At 33.2% G+C, this 10,418-nt stretch overlaps 1 protein-coding gene and 1 long non-coding RNA gene across 3 annotated transcripts; both read left to right on the top strand.

Annotated features, from left to right (window-relative positions):
- Positions 1 to 1,937: 1,937 nt before the first annotated feature.
- LOC136272162 (E3 ubiquitin-protein ligase TRIM71-like) lies at positions 1,938 to 4,276 on the top strand. The gene is made up of 2 exons (XM_066073293.1): positions 1,938 to 2,057; positions 2,435 to 4,276. The coding sequence occupies exon 2, from the start codon at positions 2,442 to 2,444 to the stop codon at positions 4,104 to 4,106; it is 1,665 nt and encodes a 554-aa protein (XP_065929365.1). The 5' UTR covers positions 1,938 to 2,057; positions 2,435 to 2,441; the 3' UTR covers positions 4,107 to 4,276.
- Positions 4,277 to 5,699: 1,423 nt separating this feature from the next.
- Positions 5,700 to 9,216, top strand: LOC136272173 (uncharacterized). 2 transcript variants are annotated; one of them, XR_010710116.1, is made up of 5 exons: positions 5,700 to 5,799; positions 5,933 to 5,979; positions 6,644 to 6,956; positions 8,808 to 8,879; positions 9,117 to 9,216. It is a non-coding gene; the product is annotated as an uncharacterized lncRNA (long non-coding RNA). The 2 variants fall into 2 exon arrangements; XR_010710115.1 differs by lacking the exon at positions 9,117 to 9,216 and having other exon boundaries at positions 8,808 to 8,932.
- The last annotated feature ends 1,202 nt before the right edge of the window (positions 9,217 to 10,418 follow it).

Raw genomic sequence — 10,418 nt, 5'->3', positions numbered from 1 at the left:
TTCCCAAGTGTGTTACTGAGGCTGAGGGTATTAGAACGGATTATCAACTGCGTCTAAACCAATCAGATTTCAGTATTTCACAGGGAAGTATAATAATTGTAAATGTTTTACGCGGAAGAGATTTTCCAAGTTATCTTCCGTCCATCCATGAACCACGGCCAGGGAAAAGATTTCAAGTTTTTAAAAGACAAAACAAAAACAATAGACTCTCGTGTTGATACAAGAATAAAATATAAGAAATGGTCAATATTGTGTGCTAATATGATCAGTTTAATGTAGGTAACTTTAAATATATATATATATATATATATATATATATATATATATATATATATATATATATATATTACATGTACATTGTTTTATATGTTTTTCAAGCACGCCCATATACATGTACTTCAACTCTAAATAGTAATGGGAATTTGGCCAATTCATACACACCTATTTTTTTAAAAAATATTCAATATAGCATGAGAGCCAGAATTATGAAAATATTCATCGAAACTCAGTTTGAATCAAAAATCAATATTTGTACACCCCGATGTTGCATATAACTGCATTCATCTTTACAGTTGGTTCGTGTTGCCGAATTTTTATTTTTTGTAGACAGTGCTGAAAATTGAACATAAATGTAAGTATCATGGAACACATGCACTGTACATAGACCTTCATTTAGGTAATTATTTCATAAATTATATAGTTTGACAAATTATACAATTATATGCATAGGTCTGTGTTCTGAATTTGTAAATGAAAAAGTTTTAAGAATGTTTTGAATAAATATATCAGTCAATCTGTCTGTTTGTGCAATTTTGTCCAGGCTAAACCGGCCACTGTTTTAGAGAATTTTGGAATGTCAACAATATCAACTTTCTATATAAAGAAGCAATATCCAACCCATGTAATCTTAACAATCATTCAAGAATGTGATATATCTTCAACACATTTCACATCTTTTGGATGGTATGCATGGTCATTCTTCAATAAGAGACACCCCGATTTCAAATAGTAATGAAAATAATGAAAACTGATCATTTTATAAATTTCAAGAATTTTTTGATTTGATTTGATTTGAATTATTTTTGATAATTTTATCAATGAATATGTTTTAATATTTTATAGAACAGAAGATAAAACTATGAATATCTTAAAACTTCATAATTTGTCTTGTATACTTGGAACAGCTTTCGAACAGTGAGCAGCTATTCCTCCATGTTTTCCAGAGCTCTTCCTGAATCTTTTCGAAAAGCAGATTCCACTTTCATGTCAGTTGCTAATTTTCATAAGAACCCCCTTAATTTAATCACAGTATGCTTATACAGCCTTCAGTAAGCTGGCAAATTTAATTGTTGGAAGTCATGGTTTATTTTTAATTTATGAACCTGCATTGAATTTTGTTATCCATGATAAAACGATATTTAGTTTACAGGACTTTTATTTACATTATTTATGTAGGTGTGAAATGTTTACACATAATTAATAGCCTTTTATTTTTAAACCCATAGAATACTCAAGCGCAATTAGGCGCGTGTTTTCCTTTGTTCAGATACTAGTAGGTTAATTAAATAAAAACAAATCAAACTTAGTAAAACTTGACAGCACGTACAAATTATCCGATATACGGCATTAGATGTTTTACATTACAAGGCGTCATTTAAAAAATGGGCCGCTGAATTGTACGTGCTAATAAGATTTCATCGTATAATATAAGCATAATGAAATTCATGCACAACAAACTGCATTGATTTATTTGGAATTCTATACTGTATACAGTATATGTCAAAACTCCAATATTCTTGCATACATGTTCTTCATTTGAAATTAAATCATCGCATCGTGACCATGTTGACTGTTCAGTAACGAAAGAGAATAGACTAGAAGGGTAGTTTTGATAAAAGGTTATAATACATGGGGAATAACTCTAATTGCTTTCCATTCTTGATGTCATGTGACTACATTCCATACAAGCAAACTCAGCCATGTTTAAGTTACGTGTACACGTCTGCATGTTTGATGTCCGATTCGACGAATATGTAAATTGATTTATTTTAAACAAGGTTTGTATCGCTTATAATTGACTTAATTTATTAGACGAAAATTGAGATACCTACAAGTAACGTTAGTCGTTTTAAATTAATATCTTTCAAATAAGTACTTTCGTTTTAATTTTCTTTATGAGTTGACCTTCAACAAATATATTTTATGCTTAAATGCTTATCAATTAATGCAAGTTGATTATTCTATTTGGTTATTGTAACCCTTGATAAAAGCAGGGCTGCATCATACGGTTTTCACGTTGGCTCTTAATATTAACCATTAACACCCAGAGACATAAATAATGTTATTTATGTCTCTGTTAATACTACATTTTCTTCTGGATTGAAAACAAACAGTATATTTAATTTTTCATTTAATTTTTTCATTATATTTTTAGAAAAGCGATGGATCCTCGTTCTAGTGCCCAGGACGTGCACCGATGTGACCTTTGTGAGACCGCCATAGTACACAGCTACTGTGACTTTTGTCATACCAACCTCTGCAAGCCTTGTGTAGTAGATCACATCTCAGATAGATATGACAAACATAAAATAGTCCCTTTTAAGGAGCGAAAATCTACTCTGATTTACCCAAAATGTGTGACACATTCAAACAAAAATTGTGACTGGCAGTGCAAAAATTGCAACGACATATTTGTTTGTTCTTCTTGTACTGCATCAGAAATACACAGAGGACATATTTTTGTAGAAGTTTCAGAAGTTTACACGACAAAGAAAAATGCTATTGCGGACGAGGCAAATAAGTTAGAAAATGTTATTTCTCCTACCTATGAAGAAATTGCACTCGACTTGGAAAATCAGCTTGCCGACCTGGATGGAGGATATGAGAAACTTACAACAACAATGTCCAAACAAGGAGAGCAATGGCACAGAGAAATTGACATTGTTGTCAATAAAATGAAAACTGAAATCAGTGAGATTAAAGTAAAACACAGAGATATTTTACAAAAACACTTGGATGAAATCAAACAGAAACAGGCTCTCATAAAACAAACATTACTGGCCACAGAAGAAATCAAGAAATCCACTGAAGTATCTCCTACCATTGAATACAGCTCTAAGATCAGAGAGTTCAGCAAGCTGCCTCCCAAATTGAAGATCACAGTGCCAACATTCATTCCAAAACCATTAGACCATAAAAAGTTGAATCGCTTGTTTGGAAAGATCACTCCTTTGTCTACTGCTACAGAAGAGAATGTCTTGTCATTAAACCAACCAAACACTTCAGTGAGAGAACTACTGGATGAACCGGAGCTTGTTGCCACAATCCAAACAGGGTATGAAAACGTTTACAATGTTACCTATCTAAATGAAGATTGCGTTTGGACATTCGGATCGACGAAGGATATTAAATGCTTTAACATTAAAGGTGAATTGCTTCATACAGTTAGCAACAGATCAAAACAACGACCCAATGATATAGCTGTAGACAGTGAGGGGAATTTACTAATCAGTGACGGGATATCAAGGACAGTGAATAAAGTAAAGAATGGACAGACAGAGGAGTTGATCAGATTACGGGGATGGAGTCCTGGTTATCTGTGTGTCACCTCTAATGGTGATCTCCTGGTTTCCATGTTCAGTGATGATTTCACTCAATCCAAAGTTGTCCGTTACTCGGGATCTACAGAGAAACAAACAATTCAGTTTGATGATGAAGGTAAACCTCTGTACTCAGGGAATAGTTATATTAAGTACATCACTGAGAACAGAAACCATGACATCTGTGTAGCTGACTCTGAGGCTAATGCAGTTGTAGTGGTTAATCAGGACGGGAAACTCAGATGGAGATACATCGGTCATCCTTCAGTTACCAAAAAAAACCCATTTAAACCATTTGGTATCACAATAGACAGTCAGAGTCGTATCCTGACAGCGGACAGGGACAACCATCGTATCCACATTCTGAATCACGATGGACAGTTTCTCCGTTACATTGATAACTGTGATCTGGAGTATCCGCTTGGTTTATATGTGGACAATAATGACAATCTGTTTGTATCAGAAGTTTTAAACGGCAATGTAAAGAAAATAAAATTTCTCAGATAGACACCAAACTGGGTGATAGAGATTAATCAAGACTATTTCCATGAATTTGATGATTTGTTGTAAGTAAAGTAAACTTTGTTCATATCAGGGGTGCAGAAAAGGTGTATTTCATACTATGTATTAATAAATATTTACATTCAGTGTATATTATTATCATTGCATTGAAAATCTGCGATGTTCAATTTCATGTGAATACACTTAGCCTAGTCATGCGTCATGAGCTCAAAGAAAAACGTCATCACGCATTTTGAGTTATTGTACGACTAAAGGAAATGTTCACGCTAATTTGATATTTACTTATGATATATGATATACTGTTGTAATAGTATAATGCACACAGCACAATACATGTAAACTTAAGATTACTGCAGGTGCTATTACAATATATCACTGAAGGTTCACATCAAAACATGGCTGAGGCAAAATAATTCCCGAATTTTCCTTTGAATTTGGGGCGTTTCCGCATGCGACCGGAGCTGATTTTTTATGAGATGATAAGAAATGTGTAAGAGGTCTAACTATCCAAGTTTTGTAATAATGTGAGGTCATTTGAATTTTTGATGCTTGTTGTTTCTGGAGGGGGGTGAAAAAGGCCCGGGCCTGATTTTCAAGAACATGTGTAACTTCGAGGTAAACAAAGTATCACGCCTTGCTGGATGCACGTGTGTATTTTGGTAGAAAATTGTAAATGAAGTGTTGTTTAAAAAGATGTCAAGAGGATTTTTTCCAGAAGTTTGATTTGAATTTTTAATCTGTATGTAAAGTTGTGCAATTTTTGTAAGAAATTATAGTAAAATTTAATACTGTAGTGCAACCTGCTGCTGATTACAAAAAATCGTGTATATTATATAGGTATATAGTCGTTGGAACCGGAGGGGGGGGGGGGCTAGGGGGGGGGGGGGGCTTTGTCCCCCCCCCCCTCCCCCTACTTTTTTTGCAAAGTTAGCCCTAACCATTAGGCATATAGTATTATAGAGGGTTCAGCTCCCCCCCCCCTCCCACGGATTACGAATGTCATGATTTGTGAAAGAATTTTTTTTTCTTTTAAGTATAGATATCCCCCCCCCCCTCCCCATGCGGTTTTGTAACGTTAAAACGTTAAATATCACGAGACTCTGAAAATTATAAAATTATAAAACAGCAGTTTCTCTAGCAATTTAGCTATGTCTTATCAGAGACATAAATTACAATTTATTATGTTATATTATTTATATCTATGGTCTTATCTATTAACTAACGGTAAAAGCATAACAATTACAGCAATATTATAGCTTTATGGCAATAAAAAGAAATTCTGTCAAGGAAATATAAGGAGCTAAATCAATAAAACTCTTCAGGTATTTCACCTTATTGAATAACAGTTTAATTAAGGTGCAAAACTTGTTTGTGTTTGGTCTCTCTCTCTCTCTCTCTCTCTCTCTCTCTCTCTCTCTCTCTCTCTCTCTGAGTGTTTTTTTCTGTTAAGAAAAAATAGAGAGAGAGGCATACAACAATTATTCAGTGTTGTATTTTGAATTATTTTCTCCAATCCGGAATTATACCGTATCGTTTACGGTTTAAATTTTATGAATGATGTACTAAAATTACCTTCCTTAAAAAAGAGTAAATTTGTTTGCCCGACCAAGGCCGGTTAGCCGTTATAGTCGTTTAGGTACAGCCCAAATGTAGATAACTAAGGAGTGAATGCTGACAGGTATGCATTTTACAAACCAGTTAATGATGCTTAATCTAAACTTTAAATAATAAAGTTCTAACCATTGTTTTCTTCGTCAACATTACGAAACGTGTTTAGACCGAATTTCCTCTAAATAACATATTCGTTACAGGGTACAAAGTTACTTTGGAGTAAAGAAAATTGTTTGCAGACTAGAAGGTAATATTTTTAAAGATTTAGTTCCAAACTTATTTTCCTGGCAAGATAAAAAGACGCTTCTCTCTAGTGGAATTTACAATGTCTCATCACTCTCGAGATCATGTTGAGGTACAATATCTGGAGAATTATGTAAACAGGTTGGGACCAGCCGTCAAATGGAATATTATAGTCTGTTTGGGAGATAATATCTTAAATGGGATATGAATTTTAAGTGCAAAAATTTTGAAATTAGCTAAAAATATGGTAAATCTGCATATGAATACATGTACATGAAATGGAACAACTTATGACTAACAACTTTTTCTGTAACCGTTCTATTACACAGATTGTTCCCTCAGTATATCCAAAACTTCTTGAGGGTCAATCTTGCAAACTATATGCTTACAGGAAAACTTGCTAACCAAAAGTTGTTGCATGTTAAAAATTACCTAATCCAATAAAAATAATTTTTTGCACTTTAAATTTACCCATTTTGGCTATTATTGGTAAAATTGTTTTTATTGACATATGTCTGTGTTGTTCAAGATTTTCCATTACCTTTAAATTAAATATCAAATTTTTATTTCGGAATACTAACTTTACCAAAAGCTTGACTAATTAAATTTATAAACCTCATTTCTCTTTTTCTTGTAGAATTTTTTCAACATGTCTATTGATTTTGCAGATAGTGACTGTGATATTTTGAAAATGGAATTAACATTGAGAACTTTACCTCGTGTTTTACACAAAACACAGACTGTGAGTTGCCCCAGAATCAGCCTGTGTCACACATGTCTCTTTCAAAATTGTGTGAGTAAAAAGTCATCAATCCCAGCTAGATTGAGCACAAAGACAGATATTGTAGCTGAGAGGACTCTGTTCCAAATGTTGCCTGTTGTTTACTGGCAGACTGACAGACATATGAGGAGATTGCCATAGAGTGTGAGGCTGAGGACATACCCAAGGAAACAAACGAAGAAGGTCAATAAGTGATCAAGGTTAGTCCTGGGATCTTGTTAGCTAAACGAGGCCAAAAATAAACAAAAATAAATGATTTGTCACTCCAAATGCTGTTGCAATGATTAAATTTACTGATAACTGGAAAGAAAAATAAACTCAATTTTAGGCTTAAATATTAATTTATTTCCCTTTGCAACTCTTGCAATAAAAAAATAAAATTGCCTACTTCATTAGATTTTGAACATTTTGTTCAAGAACCAATACATTAATTTTGTTTGTCTGGCCTACCCTAAACCGCCTCCCCACTCCTACTTTCAGTGGGGTATTTTTTTTTATAGAAAAATAGATAGGAATAAATCAACTGAGCTTCCATGAATATCAATGATTTGGTAATATAGATATATAAAGTAAGATATTGACATTAAAGGGAAGTTCAGTTTATTCAACCATTTAAGATTATAAATCTCTTTTTTTCCATTTTTTTTTTGGGGGGGGGGGGTTAAAAAACTTAAAATACACATCATTTACAACTTACATTATTTATTATAAATGCAGATTTACTTCAAAGGAGGCATGTAGTCAACAAATTAACCATCACATCTACATTTTATTTTAAAAAATGATTTGTTTAGCTATTAACTATTATTTAATAAGGCCAATAAAAAAAAAAAAAGTGTGTTTCATAATTCATCAAATTTTAAAATAGGGTAGGTAGGTCGTTTTTTTTTTTTTTTTTAAATGAGCTTTTAAGTTTTCCCCTTTCCTAGCATATGCTTTTTCTATACAATAAGAAAATGTATTACAGGTTGAGCAATCGTGGATAGAGACAACTGTTACAGAATTAAAGCTTTCTTAAATCTAAGGTTTATTTAGAATGTATACGAAGATTTTATTTTCATGTAAATAGAAAATATAAATATGACAGCCACTATAAATTAACAGAGTATAATACTCATTACCACAAATATATCATAAATTGGTTATTAGTACTATTTTCCTGGTCAACTGGTCAACTGACATAACAATAAACATTAATATCGTAACTGTAACTGTAAGTGTTGAATTCAGAAACAGAGGAAATTCTGGTTGATCAGACGAGAGCCTTAGTATTAAATCTTTTCAATAACTCCCCCCCAAAAAATGAATACATAATTAATGGTTTAAGACTAATTTTAAAAATTTCATTTGCAATTGAACTGTAGCATTTTAAAATCATATTTATAATATGTGAATGATTGTTGGGCCTATTCAAAGACTTACGATGTCTGCAGTCTCCACACCCAGAAATAAAAAAAAACTTTGCCTCTGCTTTTTTCTTGTACATCTTTATATTAATTTTCAACACATCACTGCCCTATGAAACTATTTATTGCATTGATAATTAAGCTAAAATAACCAAGGATAACTTTCATCCATACTGTCAATCTGCACTTAGAAATCTTTAAAACGCTTTGATAAGTGGTGTTTTCTATTGAATAGTTACAAGTGTTTTTTTTAACTCTGATTTGTAAGACTCTATTGTTTAAACCAATTACGGTTGGTAATCTGGATTTGGAATAAATAGTGTTAGGGTCGGCGCATAAAAAATAGGGTCGGTCGGGAAACCGGAAACACAAATTTTTTTTTTGGCCTAAAGAAAATTTCATTTATTTTCACTTTAAAATTTCAATGGTTCCCCTATATCTTTATATAGAGCTCTTTTTTAAAAGGAGATTTATATAGTCTTAAAGGTCTTGCGCAAGGAAATATATATAGAGACACTTTCTTTAATTTCTTCCTTTTTTGGCACCTTATTTTAGGCCTATAGTATTGATTTTGGACTAGGTGGCTAGGAGAAATATTACTTTAGTGGAATTGTCACACAAATTTCAATGGAACTATTTTTTTAGATGCGCATGATGCAACTTCCTGGATGGTGCTGAGCCTGTTTGTCAACATGTGGAACCCACATGCACTTCGGGGTAGGTATGTTTACTCTCAATTATCTCTCTTAGAAGCCACATAAGGCGTTATGCTTCTGATCTAAAAATTTTCTTGAAGCATTTAACTATAATTTCTCTTTCATTAATGATATTCTGAGAGTGTTCTAGTTAATTGATTTAAAACTGAATTAAAGCTTTATATTAACATATAGTGAAATTAATTCATTGTGTGAGACCTTAAGAGAAACATTTAAACTGCATTTTTTCTAATTTCAGGAGTTGTCTCCCTTGTTAAAGTTCAACAATCGCGGATAAACAATGCGGGATGCTGTCTTGTCACCAATGGTAGAATTTGACGCCTGTATATCCGTATTTCTACCAATCGTCTCAGTCCTTTTTGTTGTGTACATCAGACAGGTAAGAAAATCAAGATAATTGTTTGCAAATATTTCAATAAGATAACAATGAGAAAAATAACATATTTACATGAGCAGAGCACCTCATAAAAGGACATGTCACATGTTACACACTCTCATCATTCACACATTACCATACATTCAGTGCACATTATTAAAACATAGCAATCATTAAATGTAATACAAAATTCACATGACAGGTATAATATAACGAACATTTAATACATGCTAACTACACCCCCCACCCCACCTACCCATGATAACACCCCCCCCCTTTTCACACTTAGCTACTTCCTGTTTTACTTTGGATCTGTTAGTGACTTACTATAAGTGTCTTTAGACTTTTTATCGAAGAGCTCATGATATCTTTTAGATCATTCTGTAAAATTTTCTTTGGAATTTATATTTTAATAGTTTTTGTTTCATTTTAAAGTAATTTTGCCTATTTTGCTGTTGTTTTACATGATGGACCACTCTACTACCTTTTACAACAGGTGCCCCTACAGATTCACAAAGTTCCAATGTTGAATTTCCATGACCCCGATTGAGTGAGTGCACAACTTTATGTATTCGACTTTCAAAATCTCTACTTCTTGTAATACATTTTGGATTTGATTTTAAATATGCCCTATTCACAGATTCAGATTTTTGTGTACAAGTATGATATTTAATTCTATCAAGATTATTAGGTCACAAAGTCAGATTTATACAGTCTTTTAACAACCACATGTCTTCTTCTGTCATGCTTAATTCAAAATCACGAGGCAACACTGAAGAGTTCCACTTGTTGTTTTTTTAATCTGCGTCAGGAGAAGGAATGTAGTTGGCAGGACTTTCCGCCCTGTCCTTGGTAGCAGCGGATGATGGATAGGACAGAGTTGACATTTCATCAAAGGTAAGACACTGGAGAAGTGTTTGAAGCAGTTTTTGTACTCGGTCCTGCATCTAAGCTTAAGTCCAGGGCAAATTTTCTCTGCATGGATTCTCTCATAGCTTTTGTTCTTCCAGGAAACATGTGGCTGCTGAAAAGAGCCTTCGCAGTCTGTTTTCTTTGAGAGTCAAAGAAGTGGCCGGGTCTTTGAGGTTTTCAATCATATGCCCTTTCTTTTCAGATGCACCGAAAGCAGCGGCACTATCTCCATCACTGGTGAAATGGGAAATG

The sequence above is a fragment of the Magallana gigas genome, chromosome 10 (assembly GCF_963853765.1).
Source record: "Magallana gigas chromosome 10, xbMagGiga1.1, whole genome shotgun sequence".
Taxonomy (NCBI): Eukaryota; Metazoa; Mollusca; class Bivalvia; order Ostreida; family Ostreidae; genus Magallana; species Magallana gigas.
This window is presented reverse-complemented; position numbering and strand designations above follow the sequence as displayed.